Below are 27337 nucleotides of genomic sequence, written 5' to 3'. Positions count from 1 at the left end.
AGTACTTGTTGAAATCCCTGGTAATTATTGTTTTACAATCCAATGCTTTCTCTTATTTGGTTAGCTTTTTCTTAAAGTGCTCAGGAGCTATGCTGACTAGGTGCACTATAGTTCATGCTACATAATCCATACCACAACATATCCTTTTATAGCTGCCTCATTGATTTGCTGTCCCACTCACCACAGCATCTGTTCCAAATAGCAAGCCTTCTGCAACATCCCCTGCCCCCTCTCTCTCAGCCAAGGACCTCACCTTATTTCACTAAACGAATTTAGGCAATTTACCAAGAGCTTCCTCTTCTTCCTTTTCCTTATCATTCAGAAACCTTCCTCCACTATCTCCTTCTTTTCTCTTATTTTATATTGAAGTAACCCTTCTTCTTGCCAAGACAGACTCCTCTCCAAGTCAACTAGCATTTATTAAATGCTGACTATGTGCCCAGCATTATATACCAAGCTGAAGATACTTATTTGTCAAAACAAAACCAAAATATAATCATTGCTCTTGATAAGCTCAAATTCTAATGGAGTCAACAACATGCAAACAAGTATGTACAAACAAGATACATGATAAATTGGGAATAATCACAGAAGACGGGAAAGAGTTCTTATAGAACATAAGATTTTAGTGGGACTTGAAGGGAAACCAAAGAAGTCAGTATGGGAATGAGGAAGGAGAGAATTCCAGGCAAGAGAATCATCCAGGAAATGCCCACTTTGATATTTAAGCATTTTTATGGCTTTTGTTGAAGGGCCTTCCAAAAGAACTTTTTGTTCTGTTTACTCTATTACACCATTTCCCCCAAGTCTTTCTCCACCTAATTTTAAAGGATCTTTCGTAACATAGGCCCATTTTTCTTAATACACCAAATTATATTGACCCTAAACACTCCATACTTCCCTAACATTCCTTTGCTTATATTATTTTATTTTCCTAAAATGCTACTCCATCTTCATTTTCCCTCCATCTCTCTTACCCTTCTCCTCGAGGAAGTTTTATTTTATTTCTTCATTGATTTCTTTCATTCTTGGCCTACTTATCTAGAATCTGATTTTTATGGTTTGCTAATTGTGTTATAGAAATAACCTAGGTGGGGCAGCTAGGTGGCACAGTGGATAAGACACTGGCCTTGGATTCAGGAGTACCTGAGTTCAAATCCGGCTTCAGACACTTAACACTTACTAACTGTGTGACTATGGGCCAGTCACTTAACCCCCATTGCCCTGCCAAAAAAAAAAAAAAAAGAAATAACCTAGGTTATTGAAATCTATACTGGTAGGTCCTACCAAGCTAGTTTTCTGTGGGAGCACAATGATGAGCTATACCTTTTTTTCAGGAACCAGCCTACTAAATTCAGAGAGGCTTATCACCCAGTTGACTGTGGAGTAATATTTTTTTTTTGGTCCCTACAACTCTCTAAGACAATCTATTAAGTTTTGGAGGACTTATAATCTAAAATGGTATAGGGTAAACATATAGCAACAAAATCAGAAGTCTTTAAAGTATGGTCCCCAAAATATTCTATGAGTATATGCCTTGGCTCTCCAGTTAGATTCTCTAAGGTTCTTGAGCAAAGTGACTGTGTATTCTATTTCTTTTATGTACCATACAACAGTAGTGTAAAACTCAAATAGCAAGGGGAGGCTACTAAACTGTAAACTTGCAGCTACATATTTACTCAGAAAGCCATGCATCAACCTTATTGGTGTACTGTTGTATTTTTGTTTATTTTAGTAAATGTTTCCCAATTATGTTTTAATCTGGTTCTCCCTGCATTTGAGATCATTGTATGTTTGATACCTCTGGCCTCCAACACCAAGAACTTTTCTGGCACATTGTTAGCCCTCACTAGATAGTATTGTTGGTAAATTTATTCAAAATAATGTATAAATCATATGCTAAGCAGTGTGGTCCTTTTTGCCTGAATGTTTTTAGGGGAAAGCATTGTTCTCTTAAGGCTCTTGCTAGTTTCATTTCCTTTCCAACTCTTAACCTTTTTAATCTTGACTCTATACAATCATATATTAATTTCTAGCTTTCTGGAATAATTTCTTAACTCCCCAGATGCTTCCAGACTTCTCATTTTTGCCTACTTTGTCTTTTATTCCATCCAGGAAGTCAAACTCAGTACCCTAAAAATAAACTCATCTTTTCACTCTTAAAGAAAAAACCTGTCCTTTCCAGAAATTCTCAGATTGCTGTTGATTAATACCACCATTTACCCAGTTACCCATATTTCTAGCTTCAGTCTTTTTTTTAACTTTTCCTCATATGTTTATTCAATTTCAAGTCCTAAAATCCTAACTTCTGCAGATATCATGAATCAATCACTCACTGTCTATTCTTGTGCTTATTTTTACCATACTAGTTCATCTATATTGTAGTAGTCTCTTAACTGTTCTTTCTCCCTCTATTCTATATCCTTCTCAATATATCTTTTCCATCCCTGCCTGAGAAATTTTTCTAATATGCCCCTCTGGTAAGGTCCCTCCTCTGTTTAAAATGTTTAGTGATTCCCCATTTTCCTAATATAACCATGAGGAACTGCACCTACATGGGCTGGAGATACTGCTTTCACTCTGTTCTATACCAAAGTCATGTAGTTCAGACTTGGTTAAGTCCTAGGCAGGCTACCTTCTCATGAGAAGGCTCCCTGTTTTCATACTCAGTCTTATTAAATCCTTTATTCTGTAGCCCCCAGGGACATTTTAGTTGTAGCTTATGTCATAGTTCCACAAAGACAGCAACAAAAAGGTGCTTACTGTACAAATATGAATCAAATACGGAATATTATTCCTAAACACAAAAGACATAGTAAGTACATAATAAAACTCAGGGCTCATTTAACAGAAGGATTTAGGATTCAATAGCTTAACTTATAACATGTTACATTCTGCTGGGAGGCAGATATTTAAGTTCCATCAGAACAGAAAGGAGTTTAAAAGAAAAATTCTATCAGGAAGACCCAAGTTCAAATTTGGCCTCAGACATTTACTGTGACCCTGGGCAAGTCACTTCATGTCTGTCTGCCTCAGCTTCCTCAACTATAAGATGGAGATAGTAAAAACAGCCGCCAAGATTGTTTATAAAGATCAAATGAAATATTTGTAAAGCACTTGACACAGTACCTGACACATAGTAGACAATAAACCCTTGTTTCCTTAGTTCTTTCCTTCCTTCTTTCCTTCCCTCTCCCTTCTTCCTTCTTTCTATTCCTCCTTTTCTTTCTTCTTCCCATGAAGATTTCTTTCTCTCCTGTTGAAGCTGAAAGTAATTTTTTTCCTCCTCAGTTTTCTCATAGTATTTTGCTTGGACATCTTTCTTATACTTTTAACATTTGTCTTCATGTCATATTTATCTGTATCCCCATCTTCCCCCCCCCCATTGGATTGCAAAAGGGTCTAATACAGGATGTCCTCAAAGTCCTAATGTAGTTTTGAACTATGAAAGCTTAATGAAAATTTTCATAGCTCAAAACTGCACTAAGATTTTGGAGACACCCTATATTGTGCCTATCTTTATATCCCTGGTGCCTTACTCATAGTAGTATTTGCTATTGTTTATCCCTTCTCCATTGAATTATCCCATCATGAAATTATGATGACAATGAAAGCACAGTGCATTCTACCAATTAATTTTAATATTTCAAAAAACTCTGAAATTGGTTTTCTGTCTAGTTTCACCTCCACTTTTTACTGCTAAGCAACAGTATTTGTTAAGTCTGAATTTTTCCTTTTAAGGTTGGTGGTGTAATATGATCTTTTAAGGAAGGCTAGTTGCTATTAGGTGCTTACTCTGTTGTAAAATTATTTATAAATATCAGAATTGTATGTGGTCATTCTGCTTACCTTTTCCACAGACTTTTATGATGGGGAAAAAGAGAAAAGAAGCTATAAGAAACCTGAGTCTCAATTTGTATGAAGGGCAAATCACTGTTCTTCTAGGACATAATGGAGCAGGGAAGACTACTACCCTATCTATACTTACAGGTATGCATTAAAAAACAGCCCACTTGAGAACATGGATAACTTTGGACAAGAATTCATGTTTTTAGTATCTAACAAAAATTATTCCTGAGAACCACAGATTATGCCTTCCACAAGGATCAATGGAATAGGCTAAGCACAGGAGACACAGTAGTAAATGACATGAGTAATGTAGTGTTTGATAAACCTAAAGACTCCAGCTTCTGGGATAGGAATTCAGTATTTGACAAAAACTGCTGGGAAAACTGGAAGATAGTATGGCAGAAAGTAGGTGTAGACCAACATCTTGTATCTTATACTAAAATAAGGTCAAAATGGGTACATGATTTAGACATAAGAGGTGATACCATAGGTAAATTAGGAGAGGAAGGAATAGTCTACCTTTCAGATATTTGGAAAGGAGAACAGTTTATGACCAAACAAGAGATAGAGAATATTATGAAATGCAAAATGGGTGATTTATGAATTACATTAAATTAAAAAGGTTTTGTACAAACAGAAGTAATGCATCCAAAATTAGAAGGGATGCAGAAAGCTGGAAAGAATTTTTATGGCCAGTACTTCTGATAAAGGTTTCATTTCTAAAATATATAGGGAACTAAATCAAATTTATATGAATCCAAGTCATTCCCCAATTGAGAAATGGTCAAAGGATATGAATAGGCAGTTTTCTGATGAAAAAATCAAAACTATCTATTCCCATATGAAAAAATGCTCTAAATCACTATTGATTAGAGAGATGCAAATTAAAACAACTCTGAGGTACCACCTGACACCTATCAGATTGGCTAATATGATAAAAAAGGAAAATAATAAATGTTGGAGAAGCTGTGGGAAAACTGGAACACTAAGGCATTGTTGGTGGATCTGTGAACTGATCCAACCATTCTGGAGAGCAATTTGGAATTATTCCCAAAGGGCTATAAAGCTGTGCATACCCTTTGACCCAGCAATACCACTTTTGGGTCTTTTTTTTTTGGGAAAAAGACCCACATGTACAAAAATATTTATAACTGCTCTTTTTGTGGTGGTAAGGAATTGGAAATTGAGGGGTTGCCCATCAATTGGGGAATGGCTGAATAAGTTGTGGTATATGAATGTAATGGAATTCTATTGTGCTGTAAGAAACACTGAGCAGGAGGAGTTCAGAGAAACCTGGAAGGACTTGCATGAACTGATGATGAGTGAGATGAGCAGAACCAGAAGAACATTGTACACAGTATCATCAACATTGTGTGTTGATAAACTGTGATGGACTAGATTCTTCTCACCAATGCAATGGTACAGGAGAGTTCCAGGGGACTCATGATGGAAGGGAATCTCCAAATTCAGAAAAAAAAAAAAGAAATGTGGAATATAGATGCTGATTGAACCATACTATTTCTTTTGTTTTTGGTGCTGTTGTTTCTCTATTTTTAGGTTTTTCCTCATTGCTCTGATTCTTCTCTTATAACATGACTAATGCAGAAATATGTTTAATGTTTTATATATATATATATATATATATATATATATATATATATATATATATATATATATAAAACACCTATATCAGATTACCTGCTGTCTATGGGAGGGGGGAGGGAGGGGAAGGAGGGAGAAAAATCTGAAATTGGAAAGCTTGTATAAACAAATGTTAAGAACTAACTTTACATGTAATTGGAAAAAAAATACTTTTATCAGAAAAAAAGGATTATGCCTTCCACAAATTAGGTTGTTTCCATTTTAGCATTTATCAAATGTAGAAAGAATGTTGACTATAGAATCAGATGACATGAATTCACATTGTGCTTTTGCATTTTCTGTGGTGTGACCTTCGACAAGTCATTTAATCTTCCTTCTAGCTTGCAAGAAAAAAATGAATATTTGTGGATTCTTAATAAAAATTTATCGTATTGAATTTTGACAGTTTTGAATTTTGGTCCCCCTGTATGTTTAGGCATATACATATATATATATATATATATATATATACACATGTATATGTCTGTGTGTGTATGTATGTGTATATGTATATGTATATATATGTATGCATGTTTGTTTGTTTGGGGTCTTTTGCAGGGCAATAAGGGTTAAGTGACTTGCCTAGGGTCACACAGCTAGTAAGTGTCAAGTGTCTGAGGCTGGATTTGAACTCAGGTCCTCCTGAATCCAGGGCCAGTGCTTTATCCACTGCACCACCTAGCTGCCCCCATGGTATATATTATTGAGACTTCCCCGTAGGCATTATCATTCAAACAAACTCTGACAGGTATCCTCCTTAAATGGACCGCCAGTTACGTGTACCTATTTGTAGCTTTTTCTCCATCTTGAATCTTTTCTCTACCATTTTTTTTGTCTTTTCTGGGTCTTCACCTACCAGAGAAGTTGTCAGTCTGCCTCTCCATAGGTGTTGCTTACCCATGACAGCTGAGGGCCCTGAGCTAGAAACAATACTATTTCCAAAGCTATTAGTTCAGGGTCCTAGGTTATCTGTCTCCTAGTATCTGAGAGAAGATAGTTATGGTGGTAGTTGTTGTTTGACTTGATTTTTCAGGCATATGCTGCCTCCTGTATTTCTTTCAGGGTGCCATGATATTTAAGCTGGGCTGGTCTGCCTTCCCTGTGTGTGGTAGTTGATAGGGATGGTTGGTCCCTTTTCTACATGAACTGTTAGCTTAGCTGATAGCTGCAAGGGCTGTGCTGGAAGCAAGGCCAGTATTCTAGGTCTTGACATTTGTAGGGCTCTTGTATCTATATGACTTTTGGTGACATTTTGTCAATAGTCATTTCTTATAATCATAAGGAAAGTGAATTTTTCTCTACAATTTCTCCCTTTAGTGATGGCTATGGGGGATGGGATGGAAGCAAGTCAAAGAACCACTCAATATGATCATTCTACTATATATTCTCCTATTTGATGCTATATTATTGTTTCAACCATGTGAACAAGATGGAAGACTTGATATTTTCTCTGATTCCTCACGACCTCTCAAACTTCTCAAAACCAAAAATTATGTCCCAAAGATAAGGCAACTTCAACTATCTCTATGGTCTAGAACATTCAGCAACCAAAAGGTTAAAAAAAATATAAAACCTATGAGTTGATGCTCATTGACCTTGAACTCACTTAGCACCCTTCCACCACCTCCTACAATACTGGCAATGAGGCTACACAAGCAGACCCAACAACATGAAACAGACTTACAACAAAAGCCATACCTATAACCTGGTTTTCCCTTCATCTTTGTAGTGCTATGGGGACACTGGCTCCAGGCCATGGAAGTATGCTCTGACCATGACAGCATAGCTATAGCCTTTTATGAGCAATAGCCTTCTAGAGGCCACAATTTCATAGTACCAGCATTGCAAATCTCAAAACGGCCAATGCCAGATGAAAGAACTAAGAAATTGAGGGAAAAGACACTAGGACAGGACATCATGTAAAGAGGGGCATGGGAGAGGACTGTGCAGAACTCTAGTTTGAGAGAAAGAGCACAGCATCTATCTGGGCCCAGTTCTGATAACACAAAAGCCAGTTAGGGCAGAGACCATAAGTTTCCCAGCATGGGAAGAGGATGAGACACTTTGAGATCCAGCCCTTAAAGAAACCACAAAGGAGACAGAATCAGAAAGTAAAGGGGGCATACGGAAGACTGAAATTACCAAAGATTTGAGGAGGAAGAAACTCAAAGGCCTTGAACATAAACAGATAAATAAACAGGGAAAACAGTAACAACAGAAGAAAATATAGCCTCCAGATCTATTAGAGTTCAGGAATTTATGAATAAATACTGCAAAACAAAAGAAAATCATTTAACTCTTGATGAGACAGAGAATTCTCTGAAATGTAAGGAGAACATGGAACATTCATGAGTGGTTAAAAAGAGAAGTGAGAGTTATGAGAGCAGAATTTATGTCCTGCACAACAAAAACAATGGTTAGAATAGAAACACTAGAATCTCCAACTGGCAAAGCCTCACCAAAGAAAGAAAAAAGAAAGCAATAGATTGGAAATACAAATACACATAAGTAAAAGAAAATCTAGAGGAAGGAAATCAAAACACAAGATTGAAAACATGAGCACTATGCAAGCAAAGCATACTGATTCAAAGGATGTATAGAGGCAACCTATGGATCATATGTCTCCTAGAATAACAGAAGACAAAAACCTTTAACACCATAATGAAGAAAATAATAGAAGAGAATTGCTCAGAAGTTCTAAACATAGAAAAAGTAATACAGTTAGAAGAGTCACAAGATTGTCTCCAGAAAAAAATCCCAAGCATGCAAACTCTGAGGGTAGATAAAAAGGGGGGGGAGTAACAAGGGGAGAGGGAAGAAGTATGATGTGCAAAAGTCAAATTAAGGTTTGGCATTGAGGGTAATGTGACCCCTATGGTGTCAGAAAAGAGAAGAGCTTGCAAGAGATTGAGTGAGGAAGGGAAAGAGGTTGAAAAGGGGGGTGAAAAGAAGGTATTACTTTGATTAAGGGAGGGAGTTCCACCGATGAATGCTCTTATGGGTGAAGAGAGATGGTCTATGAAAGGACATGAAGAGTCCCAGGAAGGCTTTGCCAGAGAAAGAGACTCCCCCCAGAGCCTCTGAATCAGCTGCAACACCAGTGTTGTCTGGAACTAAGCTCCTGGTCTGGTGAAAGGGCTGAGCCCTTGGCAGGGGGGATATTACAGGGGTCTATGCTGGTTCTGAGGCAGAACTTTGGTTTTTCACCCCTGCTGGGAACCAGGAGGTAGGCTTGAGTAGCAGTGGCCCAGGTGGGGGAAGGGCACAGGCTCTTCAGAGCTGACAACCAAAACACACAAAGCTGGTTGATTAGCAAGTTGGTCTAGGGTCATCTATGGACCAGGGAACAGGTCAGGTGAGTGAAGAATATACTCCTCCTTAAATTATACCACCCGGGACCTTCTGAAGCTTGGGATACTGCAGCCTGGAAACAGTGTCCCACTTTAAGGAGCTAAAAGTCAAGTAAAAGAAAGGCAAGATGAGCAGAAAGAGAAAGGTGAGGACCATAGAAAATTTCTTTAGTGACAAGGAAGATCAAGGTGCACCCTCAGAGGAAGATGTCAGCATCAGGGCCCCTATATCTAAAGCTTCCAAGAAAAATATGAATTGGTCTCAGGCCATAGAGGTGCTCAAAAAGGACTTTGAAGATAAAGTTAGAGAGGCAGAGGAAAAAATGGAAAGAGAAATGAGGGGGATGCAGGAAAGACATGAGAAAAAAGTCAACGGCTTGAAAAGTCAAATTGGCCAAATGGAAAAGGAGGTACAAAAGCTCTTTGAAGAAAATCATCGCCTAAGAATTAGGATTGGACAAATGGAAGCTAGTGATTTTATGATAAACCAAGACACAATAAAGCAAATCCAAATGAATAAAAAATAGAGGGCACTGTGAAATATCTTCTTGGAAAAACTGCTGACCTGGAAAATAGGTCCAAGAGAGATAATTTGAAATTTATTGGTCTACCTGAAAACCATGATCAGGGAAAGAGCTTAGACATCATCTTCCAAGAAATTGTCAGGAAAAAATTGACCTGGTATTCTAGAAGTAGAAGGTAAAATAGAAATTAAAAGAATCCAACAATCACCTCCTTAAAGACATCCCAAAAGGAAAACTCCTAGGAATATTATAGCCAAATTCCAGAGCTCTTAGGTCAAGGAGAAAATATTGCAAGCTGCCAAAAAGAAAGAATTCAAATACTGTGGAGCCCCAGTCAGGATATCACAGTATCTAGCAGCTTCTACATTAAAGGACCAGAGGGCATGGAATATTATATTCCAGCAGGCAAAGGAATTGGGATTACAACCAAGAATCACACATCCAGCAAAACTGATCATGATCTTTCAGAGGAAAAAGTGGGACTTCAATGAAAAAGAGGATTTTTCAGGTTTTCATGATGAAAAGACCTGAACTGAATGGGCAAATTTGACTTTTAAATATAAGATCCTAGAGAACCATTAAAAAATTGGAGTTGGGGGAATATACCTGGGATTATGCATTGGGTGACTGTCTTGTGTCTGAGGCTGGGTTTTGGCCGGGATCCCCCTGGGTCCAGGATGGATGCTTTGTTCACTGTGTCACCTAACTGCCCCATGATGACATCTTTAGGGTTAAATTGAGGGGTGAGGCGAAAGCACTGGGGAAGGGGGAAAGGCAGAGGTAGCATGGGGTGAAAGCCCACATGAAAGAAACAGGAAAGGGCTTATGGAGTTGGGGAAGAGATGGGGGAAGAGCAGGGCAATAAATGAATTTTACACTCAGCAGAATAGGCTCAAAGACCTTAATCTCATCATGGTTGCCTCAAGGAGGGATTAACATACACACCCAATTGGGTAGAGTTATCTATTTAATCTGGGCAGTAAATGAGCCTAAAACTCATCAGAATTGGCTCAAAGACCTCAATCTCATTAGAATTGGCTCAAGAAGGGAATAATATACACACTCAATTGGGTGGAGTAATCTATCCCTATAGGAAAATAGGAGGGGAAAGGGATAAAGATAGAGGGGCAAAAGAAGGGAGGACAGATTGGGGGAGGGAACAGACAGAAGCAAATCCCTTTTGTTTTTGTTTTGTTTTTTGGTGAGGCAATTGGGGTTAAGTGACTTGCCCAGGGTCACACAGCTAATAAGTGTCAAGTGTCTGAAACTGGATTTGAACTCAGGTCCTTCTGAATCCAGGGCCAGTGCTTTATCCACTGCACCACCTAGCTGCCCCAGCAAATCCCTTTTGAAGAGAGATAGGGTGAAAGAAGATAGGTAATAGAGTAAATATCATGGGGAAGGGAATAAGATGGAGGGTAACAGTTAGCAATAGTAATCATGAAAAAAGAGAAAAGGGGGGAAATTATACAAAAAATATAGCAACTCTTTGTGGTGGCTAAGAATTGGGAATCAAGGGATTCAATTGAGGAATGACAGAAGAAGCTGTGGTATATGATTGTAGTGGGATGGTATTGTGCTATAGGAATGACAAACAGGATGTTACCAGAAAAACCTGGAAAGGCTTATATGAAGTGATGTATAGTGAAGTGAGCAGAACTGGGAGGACATTTTGCATAGTGACAGCAATATTGTTTGATGAGTAATTGTGAATGACTTAACTACTCTCAGCAGTACAATGATCCAAGACAACCTCAAGGGACTAATGACAAAGCATACCAACCACCCCCATAGAAAGAACTAATAAAAAGAGCACTTGTGAATTGTACATATATAACCTATATCAGATTGGTTGATGTCTTGTGGAGGGGGGAGGGAGAAAAATTTGGAACTCTAAATCTTATGAAAATGAATGTGAAAACTAACCTTACATGTAACTGGAAAAAAGAAAATAAATGATTGTTCAAAAAAACCCCCCCAAAACCAAAACAAAACCATGGAGACCTTACATTGTGTGTGGTCTGGGGGATTTGATGCATGAAATGTCTACTTTAAAGGGGAAGGGAGGACTTGGAAACCCTGGGATCAATTTACTTGGGGGAGTATGAGAACATGGACCTAGGGATTTTGAGGCAAATAACCAGGAACATCATGGAGGAGGGGTCCTCCCATGAGGCATTGTCCTCTCTGATACCAGCAATAATTGGCATTGTTATAGAAGTGAGGCACAATGGAAAGGGGGAATCCCTGTGCAAAATCTACAAGGAAATAGCAGAAACTGCCTAGAGGGGACAGCCTGGAATGGATACCTTTTAAATTTGATTGCATGAGGAGTACAGGGCAGAGTTAGAGACTCTTAAAGACAGAGTTAGAGACAATTAAAGGTGCCATGAATCTCTAAGAATGATGATCTAGAGTAGACACAGAAAGTAGAAAATGAAGAGTGAGAGAAATACTTTTTTGAAATGAACACCAAAGTGAAATTGAAAAAAAAAACAACCTAATGAACAGAACTAGTTGAAGGGGAGGAGAGGATGAGGGAATCTACTTGACTGAGAGGGGAAAAAAGAAGGGAAGAATATATAACCAGATAAAAGCAGGAGGGCAAAAAGAAGTCACAAGCAGAATCCAAAGGGAAAGGAGTAACAAACAAGAGGGGAGATTTAGAGTGAAGTGAAGAAAGCCAATGGGAATGGGGCCATATTACAGGAGGATTAAAATAAAGCAACGGAAGGACCATAGTACTGTGTTACAGCAGAAGGGGAAAATTCTGATGGAAAAAAAGCTCAATATTACAACAGCTGGAAGAATCTATATAACCGAAGCCTCATAACTTCAATTGTGAATGGAATTAACAAGTCATTAAAATGAAAAAGAATAACAAGAAACACATTTAAAAAACAAAGATGTATACAAAACAAGACTGAGGGGATAGAAAAAATTGTATTAACATGCATTAGGTGAATCCAAAAAAGCAGGAGTTGCCATCCATCATGCTATATCTGACAAATCCAAAACAAACATTCAAAAATGAGTTAAACAGGCAGCTAGGTGGTGCAGTGGATAAATCACCAGCCCTGGATTCAGGAGGACCAGAGTTCAAATCTGGCCAAGACACTTGATACTAACTGTGTGACCCCGGGGCAAATCACTTAACCCTCATTGCCCCACCAAACAACAATCAACAACAAAAATGAGTTAAACAAGTAAACTATATTATGCCAAAAGGAACCATAGATAATAAATCAATAACAGTAATAAATTTATGTGCTCCAAATGCCTTACTATACAAATTCAGGAAGGAAACATATCTGAGCTACAAGAAGACAGAGACAGTAGTGACAGGATGTGTAGAGAAAACCTACAGAGACAATCCTCTCAGTTTTAGGTAACTAACATAAAAATAAAAAAGAAAATATGGAAATGAACACATTTCTGGAGAAACTAGAGTTAAGAGACACATCTTCTAAATGGAACATCAAGAAAAAAGACATATTTCATAGCATCACATGCAACTTTTACAAAAATTGACCATGTACTAGGCCACAGAGGTATTACAAACAAATTTTAAAAGGCAGAAGTAGTTAATAAATCCTTTATAGACCATAATGCAATAAAAAGTCATTGGTTCAGGGATCACAAATAAACGATACAGATGAAATGGAGATTTAACAATAAACTTCTTAATAACGACTAGGTTAAGGAACAAATCATAGAATGTAAGAGAATATGATAATGATGAAACAACATACCAACATTTCTAGGATGAAGCTAAAGCAGTTCTCAAAGGAGAAAATCATATCCTCACAAACATATGTTAATGAAATAGTAAAAGAGAGAATTAGTTAACTGAATTGAATATGCATTTTAAAAATTAGAAACCCAACTAATAAATTTTTAAGAAGCACAAAATTGATAGTATAAATTAGAAGAGAAATAAATAAGAACAAAAGAAAAGTCCCATAGGAAATGATAAAACTAAAGCTGGTTCTTTGAAAGCCTAGTAAAATTGATAAATCATTAGCTAATCTGATTAATTAGGAGAGAGCAGAAAATAAAATCAGTAAAGTAGCAAATGAGAAAGGGGAAGTTACAGCAAATCGAGAAAAAAATAAAAAGAATAATCAAAACATATTGTGCACTGTTATATGCTCATAAAATTGAGAACAAAAAAGAAATAGAGAAATGCCTTCAGAAATATAAAATACCTAAACTATCAGAAGACAAGATAGAGATCTAACAGCTTAGGTTCAGAAAAGGAAATATATCTAAGTGTAAAGGAACTACCAAAGAAAAAAATTCTTGCTCCTGGTAGATTCACAGGAGATTTCTAGCAAACTTTTAAAGAATAGTTAGTACCCATATTTTAAAAATTATTCTCAAAATTATAGAAGATAGATCCAAGATGGCAGAGTAGAGGAAGCATTTTAGCCAAATTTTCCCAGTATTCCCCTCAAAACAACTTTAGAATAACCTATCAAATAGAATTCCGGAGTGGCATAGGCAACAAACAATTGAGGTGAGACATTTTTCCAACACAACACAACTTGGGAGGTTGGAAGAAGAGGTCTCTGACACCATGATTGGGACTGGCCTGGAGTGGGGAGAAAGCACCAGTTGTGGGCCTTAGGGGCAATAGCAATAGCCACAGCAGTTTTGGGAACTCCCACTGCCCAGGGAAAATAAGAAGATAGGATGATTGGTCAGAAAGAGATTATAGGGGACCTCTGTATTGACACTGGGTGTAGGACTAGGCATAGTCTGGCAACTCCATTGGCCATTAGCCAGTTCTAGGTAGCAGTTCCAGGGTGGAGAGGAGGGCTAATGCTTGTTGTTGCAAGAAAGCAGTGCCCCTACCTGGGTAAGAACTAGAGCACAAGAGAGCAGTGACTACACTTCTCTCCAGATCACATCACCTTAGAGACACTGAAAACTTAAGAGACCTTTCTAATCCTACCCCCAAACTAGCTGTGAAAATAGCAGGGTGAAAAAACTTGAAGCTTTGGACATTGACCTCTACACCCCACCCCCAATGCTGTGTGAATAGAGCCTAAAACTAACATAAAGTTTAAAGTCAATAAATAGGATGAAAAAGTGAGCAAACATAAAAAGATCATAAAAAGCTACTGTGGTGACAGGGAAGCTCAAAAAGCATCTATAAGCAAAGCCTCAAAACAAAATGCAAATTGGACATAAGACCAACAAAAATTCCTGAAAGAAATAAAAAGAGATTAGAAATTACAAAATGTTTTTTTTTAATCAAGTAAAGGAAAAATTGGGGAAAATATGAGAGCAATGCAAGAAAATTATGAAAAGAAAATTAGCAGCTTGGTAAAAGAGACACATGCAAAAACAACACCTTAAAAAAATAGAATTGGGGCAGCTAGGTGCACAGTGGATAGAGCACTGGCCCTGGAGTCAGGAGGACCTGAGGTCAAACCTGGCCTCAGACACTTGACACTTACTAGCTGAGTGACCCTGAGCAAGTCACTTTAACCCCAATTGCCTCACCAAAAAAAAAAAAATAGAATTGACTGAGTGGTAAAAAATTATGTAAAGAGGTACAAAATCTTAATGAAGAACTCAAAAAAAGCAGAATTGGTTAAATGGTAAGAGGTACAAAATTTCATTGATGAAAATTACTCCTTAAAAAGCAAAATTGACCAAATGGAATATTTACAAAACTCTACTGAAGAAAATAACACCTTAGACATTAGAATTAGGCAAGTGAAAACCATTGACTCCATGAAACATCAAAAAGGAAATTTTGAAGTCAAAAGATTGGGAAAAATAGAAGAAAACAGAAAAGATCTCATCAGAAAAACAACTGACCTAGAAAACAGATTGAAGAGAGATATTAGAAATTATTGGACTATCTGAAACCCACAATTTAAAAAAAAGACAAATTCCAGACTTAGAGATCAAGGAGAAAATATTACATATTGCCAGGAAAAAAAATACATTCAAATACTATTTATTATGCCTCAGTCAGAATAACATAAGATTTAACAGTAACCACAATAAGGACTAAAGGGCTTAGAATATGATATTCTGGAAGGCAAAGTAACTAGGATTACAACCAAGAATAAATTACTCAGTGAAGCTGAACATAATTTTTCAGGGGAGAAAATAGTCAGTTAATGAAATAGATGGCTTTCAGGAATTCCTAATGAAAAGACAAGAGGTGAAAAGAAATTCTGACATTTAAACACAAGGCCCAAGAGAAAGATAAAAAGGTAAACATGAAAGAGAAATCATAAGAGACTTAATCAAGTTAAACTGTTCACATTCCTAAATGGGAATATGATATATAACTTCAAAGAACTTTATCATTCTTAGGGCAGTTAGGAGTCTAAAATAGACAAAAGACATAGATGTGAATCAATTATGTTGGGATTATCTCAGGAAGGGTGACAATGAGGGATGAATTAGGAGAAAGGAGAAAGGAAAGGAAGAATGGAGGAAATTATCTCATAAAATTGTACACAAGAAAGAGTATTTGTATTAGAGAGGAAAATGACTGTTAGAGCTTGGCAATGCTTGAACCTCACCGTCACCTGAACTGGTTCAAAGAAGGAACACTACATATGTATATATTTATGTGTGTGTGTATACACACATGTGCTTATATTCAGTTGGTTATAGAAATCTATCTTACCAACAGGGAAGTAGGAGGGAAACAGGATAAGAGAAAGGAGGAAGGGCAATAAGAGGGAAGGTGAATTAAGGGAACCAGTGGTTAGAAGCAAAATAGACTTTTGAGAAGGAACAGGACAAAAACAGAGAAGGATAAACAAAAGAAAATAGGATGGAGAGTAAATGTATAGTAATCATAACAAGGAATGGATGAATTCACCCATAAAATGGAATAGGATAGCAGAATGGATTAGAAAACAGAATCCAACAATATATTATTTACACGCTTGTAACAAATAGATACACACAGAGTTAAAATAAAGGGCTGGAGTGAAATCTATTATGCTTGGGCTGAAGTTAAAGAGACAAAACAAAAACAAAATTAGAAATAATTAAAAGAAATAATTTTAACATTTTAAAAGGTACCATAAATAATGGAGCAATGTCAGTACTAAATATATACACACCAAATGGCATAGTATCCAAATTTTTTTTGTGTGAGGCAATTGAGGTTAAGTGACTTGCCCAGCGTCACACAGCTAGTAAGTGTCAAGGGTCTGAAGCCAGATTTGAACTCAGTTCCTCCTGAATCCAGGGCTGGTGCTCTATCCACTGTACCACCTAGCTGCCCCAGTATCCAAATTCTTAAAGGAAAAGTTAAATGAGTAACCAAAGAAAATCGATAGAAGATAAATCTAACCATGAAATAAATAGCAAAGTTAAGGAGATGAATAGAGTTTAAAGAAAGTTGGATATGATAGACCTCTGGAGAAAATTGAATAGGAATAGAAAGGATTATACTTTTTCTCTGCATAAAAACCTTACAAAAATGCAGAAAATCAGAAATAGCAAATGTACCATAATGCAATAAAAATACATTCAATACAGGGCTTTGGAAGTAAAGATTAAAAAATAATTGGAAATTGAATAAGCTAATCCTAAAGAATGAATGTGTCTGGGGCAGCTAGGTGGTGTAGTGGATAAAGCACCAACCTTGGATTCAGGAGTTCCTGAATTCAAATCTGGCCTCAGACACTTGACACTTACTAGCTGTGTGACCCTGGGCAAGTCACTTAACCCTCATTGCCCTGCAAAAAAAAATAATAATAAATAGATTCTTTGAAAAAAAAAAAGAATGTGTCAGAGAAAAAATTCATAGAAATAATCAACAATTTCATTAAAAAATGACAACAATGAGACAACATACCAAAGTGTATGGAATGCAGCTCAAGCAGTACTTAGAAGAAAATTTATATCTCTTATCTCTTAAATTAATAAAAAAGAGAAAGAAGCAGATCAATGAATTGGGCATGCAACTAAAAAAAAAATAAAAAAAAAACAAAATTTAAACTCCCAGTTTAACCACAACAAAAGAAATCCTGAAAGTCAAAGGAGACCAGTATAATTAAAATGGAAATTTTGTTTAATGTACTTATTTAGTACCATGCCAGTCAAACTACTAAAGAATTATTTTATACAATTAGAAAAAATCATGACAAAATTCATCTGGAAGAACAAAAGGTTAAAAATATAAAGGAAGTCAATGTAAATAAAGTGCAGAAGTGTATATTTCAATTATTAAACCAAATTTCAAACTTTATTTCAAAGTGATAATCATCAAAACAATGTGGTACTGGCTAGGAAACAGCGTGATGAATCCGTAGAATACATGTGGGTAAATAACATATAGTAGTAAATTATTATAGTAATCTAGTGTTTGATAAAATCAAAGATCCAAGCTTTGGGGGACAGAACTCACTATTTGGGGGGAAAAACTTCTGGGAAAATGGGAAAGCCGACTGACAGAAGCTAGGCACAGTCCAACATCTCACATTGTATACCAAGATAAAGTCAAAATGGGCTCATGATGTAGATAGTAAAGGATGATGTCATACGAAAATTAGGAGACCATAGAAAAATGTAAGTGTTAGATCTATGGATAAGGGAAGAGTTTATGACCAAACAAGAGATGAAATAGATCATAGGAGATAAAATGGATGATTTGGATTTCATTAAATTAAAAAGGGTTTGCAAAAATAGTTTGAAAAATTAGAAACCCAGCAAATAAACCTAAAATAAGCACAAAAGAAGAGATATTAAAAATTAAAGGGAAAATTTAAAAATTGGAAACAAAAAAAAACTATAGAAATAATGAATGAAACTAAAAGCTAGTTCTTTGAAAAGACTAACAAATTGAAAAGCCCTTAGCTAATCTGACTAAAAAGAGGACAAAAAAATTGAATCAGTAAAATAGCAAGTAAGCAAGGTGTAATTTCACCAGAAACAAACCAAAAAAAGAGAACCTATTATAAAACAGTTATATGTTTTTTAAAAATAGAAAACAAAAGAAAGAGGAATACCTTCAGAAATACAAAATACCCAAATTATCAGACCACCAGACAGAAAGATTAAATAATTCAGTCTCAGAAACAGATAGATTTAGCTAATAATGATGTAGGATCTATGAAAGGGAAAAAAATACCCATAGTCCTTATAGATTCATAGCAGAGTTCTATCAAACTTTTAAAGAAGAATTAATACCCATACTTCAAAAATTGAGGCGGGGGGGAGCACTCAGAATCCTTTTATGAGACAATAAGAGTCTTGATACCTAAACCAGGGAAAGTTAAAAGACAAGGAAAACTATAAACCAATATCACTAATGAATATTGATGGAAAATTTTTAAAGCAAATCTCATTAATTTGACTACGGTGATTTGGCCAAGAAATCATTCCTTATTACTAAGTGTGATTTATACCATGGATGCAAGAATGCCTTAACATTAGGAAAACAATCAACATAATTAATCATATTAAAAAAACCACAGGATCATCTTGCAATAGACACAGAAAAGACTGTGACAAAGTACAATACTCTTAAATGCTAAAAACAAATAACAAAATATGGGCACAGAGTTGCCTTTTTTCAAATATCATAAAAAGCATCTTATCTAAAACCAAAAGCAAATATTCTCTGCACTGGGGATAAACTAAAACATTTTTCAGTAAATACGAGCATGAAGCAAGGATTCAAACATGCTCACTCTACCCACTATTATTTGATATAATTCTAGAAATGTTAGCAATAACAATGACAAAAAAAAAGAAATTAAAGGAATAAAGGTAGGCCAAGAGGATAAAATTATCCCTATTTGCTCATGATATGATGGTTTATTTGGAAAATCCTAGGGAATCAGCAGAGATGTTCATTAAAATTTCAAAGTTGCAGGATATTACTCTAAAATCAACAGCATTTTAATATAATAATATCAAAACATAAGGAGTAAAAGTAGAAAGGAAAATCCCATTCCCAATGTGTAATCTTTGAATAAACCTAACAAACCACACAAAATGCATGTGTAGTCAATTACAAAGTGCTCCTTAAAGAAATAAAGAATAACTTAAATAGCTACTCATAGTACTCATGGCTACACCATCCAAAAATAACAAAAATGATAATTCTACCAAAATCAATTTATATTTTAATGCTATCCTGATCAAATTGCAAAAGGGATAATTTACAAAACTTCATAAATTGAACAAAATTAATTTGGAAAAACAGAAGATCTAGCATATCAAGGGAAATGATGAAAAGAAGTAAGGATATAGGGGGAATAACATTTCCAGACTTTAAACTCTATTATTAAGCAAGTCAATGAAACCATATAGCATTGGTTAAAGAATAGTGAGAGAGACGTCAATGGAAAGGACATTAAGGGGAAAGACTTAGGAAAAGATAAGGGAGATTTGAAAACAAGAGAACTCAACCCAGTGTTTGACAAAGTAGAAAACAAACTACCTTTAAACAAAATTACTTATTTGATTAAAAAAAAAAACAACCCAGCTGGCAATGCTGGAAAGCAATCTGGCAGAAATTAGACTTAGACTAAAACTTTATACTATATTCCACAATATATTCTAAATGGGCATGGGACCTTAATATTAAATAGCACATTGTTAAAAAATTAGAATAGAAACAGATTATATATCTGTCTCACAGGTATAGGTAAAGGATGTATTCTTTTTGTTTTTGTTTTTGTTTTTGGTGAGGCAATGGGGGTTAAGTGACTTGCCCAGGGTCACACAGCTAGTAAATGTTAAGTGTCTGAGGCAGAATTTGAACTCAGGTCCTCCTGAATCCAGAGCTGGTACTCTATCCTCTGCACCACCTAGTTGCCCCTAAAGGATGTATTCTTAACTAATCAAGATATAGAGCATAATTACCAAAGTTAAAATATATAACTTTGATTACTTGAAACTGAAAAACTGCACATACAAAATTAATGCACCCAATATAAAAAGGAAAGTTTTTTTTAAAAACCCAGTTGATTCTTCCATCTCTAGTTATTGTCTTCCCCTTCATGGCTAAGCTCCTTACCAAAGCCATCTGCAATTGGTGCCTTCACTTCCTTCTTCCTCTCTTCTTAATTGTCTGTAGTCTGGTTTCTGACCTCATCATTCAACTAAAACTCTTCAAGTTTCCGTTTCTTAATAGCCAAGAATAATGAACTTTTCACATCTTTATCCTTCTTGATATCTCTGCATCCTTTCACACTATTGATTACACACTGTCTCCTGGATACTCTCTTCTCTCTAGGATTTTTGGAATACTACTCTCTCTTCCAAGGAAGTTTTATTCCTTTGTGTTTGACTACCCTTTCTCAGTTTCCTTTTCTGGGTCCTTCTGTAGCACATACCTGCTGTAACGATTGGAATGATGCCACCTGCTGGATACTTACTGTAGAAGAGTTCTGCCCATGAAGCGAAGGTCTTTGAGGGCAAGACCAGGAGTCTTTTCTTTGGCGGGAGGAAGTGACGCGGACTAGTGGGAGGAGGAAGGAAGAGACTGGCGCTGACTCTGGGGCTCTTTCCTTTGGACTCTGGCGGAGAAGGGAGCTAGAAATGCGCTCTCCCTTTAATATATAGGAATCTAGGCCTTTCTCTCTTTATCAAATTCTTATTCTCCTTAATAAATGCTTAAAAGTCTAACTCTTGCTGAAGCTTATAATTTATTGGCGACCACTCATTAGATATTTTAGACAGACTAGCTAGAATTTTAGCCCTTAACACTGCCATCTACGGGTGTTCCCAGAGGCTTTGTCCTGGACTTCTCTTCCTGTTAATACTAAGTTACTTGGTGATCTCATCAACTCCCATGTTTTTAATAATATCTCTATTTTCATGATTCTCATATCTGTTCATCTAGCCTTCAATTATTCTGATCTCCCAACTTGCATTTCCAACTGCCTATTTGACACTTTGAACTTGATGTCTATAGATGGTTTCAACTCAATATGTCCAAAATTCAACTCATTTTCTTCCTCCCTAACCTTTCCCCTTTCTTATTAGTGTTGAAGGCACCATCCTCCCAGTCACCCAGGCTTTCAACCAAGATGTTATCCTTGATTACTCACTCTCATCTCTCCTATCCAGTTAGTTGTCAGATCTTGTCAATTCTATCTTAACAACCTCTCTCATATAATTTCTTTTCTCTCCTTTGACATTGTCCCCACCCCAGTACAGACCCTCATTACCTTACACCTGGACTCTTACAGTTAATCTTCCTGTATCAAGTTTCTTCATTCTAGTCCATCCTCCATTCAACTATCAAACTGATTTTCTTTCAATTTCTATTTTAGCTTCTGCTTCTAAAATATCAGGGCAATTTTCCCTCACAATCTCTTGGAGGATGGTGTCTAAACTCTTGTTTTGGTCATGGTTTTCAGGTAGTCCAATGATTTTCAAATTATCTCTCCTAGATTTATTTTCTAGGTCAGCTATTTTTCCAAGGAGATATTTCACATTGCCCTCTATTTTTTCATTCAATTGGATTTGCTTTACTGTGTCTTGGTTTCTCATAAGGTCACTAGCTTCCATTTGTTCAATCCTAATTCTTAGGCAATTATTTTCATCAGACAGTTTTTAAATCTCCTTTTCCATTTGGCTTTTCAAACTGTTGACTTTTCTCTCATGACTCTCCTGCATTGCTCTCATTTCTCTTTCCATTCCTTCCTCTCTTTCTCTACATCTTCGTTCTATCTCTCCTACTTTCTCTTCAAAGTCCCTTTTGAGAGCTTCCATGGCCTGAGACCAGTTCATATTTTTCTTGGAAGCTTTGGATGTTGGAGCTTTGACCCTATTATTATCTTCTTCTTCTGAGGATGTATTGTGGTCTACCTTTCCCCCAAAGAAGTTTTCGATGGTCTTCTGCTTTCTCTGCCTACTCATGCTGGCTTACTGTTTCTTGGCTTTTTACTCCTAAAAGTGTAGCGCTGCTTCCCGGACACACCGTTTGTGCTACAGCGTGACCCAGGGGGTGATTGGGCTTCTTCTCAGCCTGCCTGGCTTGTGAGTAATCACAGCCGCTTTCTCTTTGACCCGGAAACAGAAGTCTGATTGAACTCTGATTCTCTATGGTCAGAAGCTTGGCGTGCTTTTACCCCTCCCCCACTGGGCCACTACCACTCGATCCAGCCCACTGGTTCAGACCCAGGGCGCTTTGCCCCAACTCCAGTAGACACTGCCTCCACTTGACCCTGGCCTACCTCCAAACCCCCTCACCAGTCCATGATCGGAGCCTCAGAAGCTGCTGGTGCTGAACACTCTGACATGTGCTGGAAGCACTGTCCCTGGCTGGGTCCGGACCGGCGCGCTGAGCTGTTCAGCCTGATCAGTAGGTGATCAGAATTGCCCTCTTTTGCGGAGAAACAGTCTCACTCTGTTCTTATGTGCATTAGGCTGTTCTGGGTTTTGATTTTTACCGCATTATTTGGGTGTGAATGGACGGGTTTATCTGGAGCTTGTGGGAGTCACAGCCTCTCCTCTGCCATCTTGGCTCCGCCCCTCAAACTGATTTTCTTAAAGCACAGATCTGATCATGTCAACCTCCTCTACTTCCCTGACCAATAAACTTAGTTCCCTAATATTCCCAAGATATATAAAATCCTCTGGCTTTTGAAGTCCTCCATAACCAGACCCCTTCCTACCTTTCTAGTCCTACACTTTACTCCCTTAACCTCTTCCCTATGATATCGTGACACTGGCCTCCTGGCTGTTGTTTTGCACAAGATACTTCATCCTCTGACTTTGTGCCTCTTTGTGGCTTTGTCCCCCACACCGGCATTTCTCTGCCTCCTCATCTATGTCCTTTGGCTTTCCTGGCTTTCTTTAAGTTATAGCTAAAATCCCTCCTTTAAGAAGCCTTTCTCTGTCCCCTCTAATGCTAATTCTTTTCTCTCTGAGATTACCTCCATTTTAGTCTATATACATCTTGTTTGCATATTACTTGCATGGCGTCTGCTCCATTAGAATGTGAGCTCCTGGAGATCAGAGATTGGTTTGTTTTGTTTTGTTTTGTTTTGCTTTTGCATTTCTTTGTATCTTCGGTGTTTAGCATGTAGGTATATAGTACTTAATAAATGCTTGTGACTGACTAACTGCTTAAGAAAGGAATTTCTCTTCCCTTTCTACTTCAGTGTTCTGTAGAGAATCTTTCTTCTAATGATATTATGGTAATGGAATGAAGTTAATCTGTGAAGTAACCAGAACAGGGACTCTAAAACAGGTGCCAAAGGAGAATGAATTGATGTTTCTGTTAATGAAGTTAAGCTTCTATATATCTTTTTCTCTATTTTAGGTCTCTTTCCTCCTACAAGTGGACAAGCATACATCAGTGGGTATGAGATTTCACAGAATATGGTTCATATTCGGAAGAGTCTGGGTTTATGCCCCCAGCATGATGTCTTATATGATGAAATGACAGTTGCTGAGCACCTTTATTTTTATGCTCAGGTGAGCTGAAGAGAACCATTTTTTAATGTTTTTGTTCAAATACTTGATATCCTGTCCTGAGAACATTTTCTGAAGAATTAGGAGGTGGCTAAGAGGAGGCAGGAAGGAAATCCCAGCTTCTTCTTGCTCAGTAATCTTTTTCTAAATTCAGATTTTTCCAGGCCAAACTTTTCAGGTATTTTCCTTATTAGGAAGCCTCTTTCTAACCAGTCTCCATCTTCTTGGTTTCTTAGCTAAAAGGACTGCCTAAGGAAAAGTGCCAGGAGGAAGTCAATCATATCTTGAGCATTCTTGATATAGATCGGAAACGCCATACTCTTTCAAGGTCTTTGAGTGGGGGAATGAAACGCAAGGTTTCCATTGGCATCGCACTCATAGCAGGCTCCAAGGTATAGTAAAAAGGCAAGGTTAAGCTCCTGACTAGAAAAATCAAATAGGATCAAACTGACTTCATTCTCTAAAAAGGACCTCCCACAGCATGCTCAGTGGAAAGGCATGTTATGATCTGATTGGTATAGAGTCCCCATGCATTTATGGGGATGAAAGGATTCTCTAGCTTAATTTTATCCTGGGCTCTCAGCTCACCTAGGAAAAAAACTGCAAAGGAGGCACAATGTGGTAGAACTCCTCTTGTGTCTGAATGGAGCTCAGGGTAAACTCAGCAGACTCCCCTGGACCAGCATGGTAATAGTAGTGTGAAGGAGGAAGCAGAGCTTTCCCCTGGCTTGGTAAGTAATGAAATACCATTGAACTATAATTTTACTAATTGTGGGACTACTCCTTTTGGTCTATAGGTAGTGATGTTGGATGAGCCGACATCTGGCATGGATCCAGTCTCAAGGCGGGCTACCTGGGATCTCCTTCAGCATCAGAAAAATAAACGAACAATCATGCTGACCACTCATTTTATGGATGAGGCTGACCTATTGGGGGACCGAATTGCCATCATGGCCAAAGGGGAACTACAGTGCTGTGGCTCTTCACTTTTCCTCAAACACAAATATGGTAAGGGAGACAAGAGAGAAAAACTGGACAATTTTTTTGCTTTCATCTGGCTTCATTCAAACCCTGATTGTGGTGAGGGAAATTCTTTACTGTTCCCTTTCACACCATATCCTAAACATCCCTCTGTTAAATTTTCTATCTCTACTTGCTTTGGAGTTAGGTCCCTGGATCTGGACAGGAGACATATGAATATTATTTACACAAATACAAGAAAGAGAATATATAAGATGATAGTGATGTGTTATTTTCCTTCCAAGTCTTTATTATATACTGTGACATTCACTATTTCTGGTTAGTAATATTCCCTTAGTTAAGTTGGTTGAATACTTGTTAGCATTTTCTCCCTTTTGTGGGATTTTTTTATTATTCTAATTTTCACAAATAAGAAATCCCTTTCTAATATGACCCTTATTGTCCATAGTATCAACTAAGAAGATTTTCTAAGCAAAAGTGCCCTGAGAAAATAAATTTTTATTCCTCATTTTCACTATTCCCTAGCAGAGAAATCATAAACAAGACTCTGGAACATATTGAGGGTGTTCCCTGACTACCTTCTTACATTTGACTGTCTCCTCATTCCCATAAGTATGGTACAGTTGAAGCAACTGACAGTCAAATGTGACCTAGAAAGGAAAATGTAAAAACATAACCATTTTATGTGTTTTCTTTTAGGTGCAGGATACCACATGATCATAGTGAAGGGACCTACATGTAACATTGAGGAAATTTCCCATCTGATTTCTTACCATGTACCAACTGCCACAATGGAAAGTAATGTTGGGGCTGAATTATCATTTATCCTCCCCAAAGAGAGTTCATACAAGTAAGGCCTTAGGAATCAGGAACTGGGTGATGAGATTTTTTTTCTTTTTAAAATATTTTTATTATTAACTTGATACCTATGACCATCTCTAGATACAAAGAAAAGAAAAATGGGATTGCATATGAAATCATGTGTCTCTATTATATACAACTTTCTTTAGTAGTGTATTAGTATACATTAAATTTAACACAGTAGTATCACCATTTTCCTGCTTTCCTCTGTCCACTTCTAAAATTTCTTGTGCTTTCTTCTGTGTATTTTTAGTGTTTCATCAGTTCTTTTTTCTTGTTTGCTTCTTTTTCCTTTATCACTATTGCTTCCTGATCTACTTCCCTTAATTTGCATCTCCCATCCCCAACAAAAACCCACCCTTATAACAAAAAAGTCTAGTCAAGCAAAACAAATCTACACATTAGCAATGTGTGAAAATCTTTATCTCATTGTTTACCTATAGCTTATTACTTCTCTGCCAAGAGGTGGGAAGCATGTTTCATTATCAGTCTTCTATAACTGTGCCTAATCACTGCATTGGTTGGGTTAAGTCCTTCAAAGATACTTTCCTTTATAATGTTGTATAAATTGTTCACCTGCTTTTGCTCACTTCACTCTGCATCAGTTAATTCAGCTCTTCCTAGGATTCTGTCTCCTTCATTTATTATTAATAGCACAATAATTTTTATTACATCCTTATATAAGAATTTTTTCAATCATTCCCTAATCTACATATACATAATTTGTTTCCAATTCTTTGCTACAATTAAATGTGCTGCTACAAAAAAAATTGTTAAAAAAATGTATCAAATCTTTCTTTGATCTCTTTTTGCCTAATAGCACTGGGTAAAAAGTTGTGCAGTTCAGTAACTTTTTAAAGTATAGTTGAATCCAAATTATTTGGACTCTGTTGCAAAAATTTCTAAGTCTGATGAAGAAAAAGAAACAGAAAATAGGTTTATTGAGAGAGGGCCTATTTCACGATAAAGCTGATCTCAGGCAGGGATAAGCCTGCAAGGACCCAAACCTAGATATCCAGGGGTTTTTATACCCCTACAAGGCTGTAAAGTATTTATACACTACTATTTTTAGACTAACTCCTCCCATCGTATCCTAGGTTTATTGCAAATGTTACAGAAATGAGACATTGATACATAGTCACCATCAAATAGATCATGAACATGGTCCTGCTTGGCAGGTTTGCCAATTCACTGTTCTGCTCAGAGTTTTGTTGCAAAAGGTCTAGTTTATGAATTTCTAATGCTGATTGGTTCCTTCAGCTGAGAAGATACTATTTTTAGTACCTCAGTTGAACCCTTGTTCACAATGGAAAGGTGATGGTCAAGGAACAAGTTTACAATTGTAACAATTGGAATGATGCCACCTGCTGGAAACTTACTGTAGGAAAGCTCCAACATGAGGAGAGGGCCTCTGAGAGCAGGACCTTGCGTCTTTTCTTTGGCATTAGGAAGTGACGTTTGCTTATGGAAGGAAGAAGGGGGAGGCTGGTGCGCTGGCTCACTCTTTCGCGTGGACTCTGATGGAGAGCGAAGCTAGGAATGCTCTCTCCCTTTAATAGATGAATCTAGGCCTTTCTCTTTCTCTTCACCAAATTCTTATTCTCCTTAATAAATGCTTAAAAGTCTAACTCTTACTAAAGCTTATAATTTATTGGCAACCACTTATTAGATATTTTTAGACAGTATAGCTAGAATTTTAGCTCCTTA

At 37.0% G+C, this 27337-nt stretch overlaps 1 protein-coding gene across 1 annotated transcript in view; it reads left to right on the top strand.

Moving 5' to 3' along the window:
- The window catches only part of LOC122735047 (phospholipid-transporting ATPase ABCA3-like), a 226913-nt gene that overhangs the window by 75938 nt on the left and 123638 nt on the right, over window positions 1–27337 (top strand). The window contains exons 12-16 of the mRNA XM_043976297.1: window positions 3861–3990; window positions 23637–23791; window positions 24025–24180; window positions 24586–24796; window positions 25469–25619. Of these exons, the coding sequence (XP_043832232.1) occupies window positions 3861–3990; window positions 23637–23791; window positions 24025–24180; window positions 24586–24796; window positions 25469–25619 (803 nt within the window). The remainder of the gene's footprint in view (window positions 1–3860; window positions 3991–23636; window positions 23792–24024; window positions 24181–24585; window positions 24797–25468; window positions 25620–27337) is intronic.

This window comes from Dromiciops gliroides, chromosome 1 (genome assembly GCF_019393635.1).
Source record: "Dromiciops gliroides isolate mDroGli1 chromosome 1, mDroGli1.pri, whole genome shotgun sequence".
Lineage (NCBI taxonomy): Eukaryota > Metazoa > Chordata > Mammalia > Microbiotheria > Microbiotheriidae > Dromiciops > Dromiciops gliroides.
This window is presented reverse-complemented; position numbering and strand designations above follow the sequence as displayed.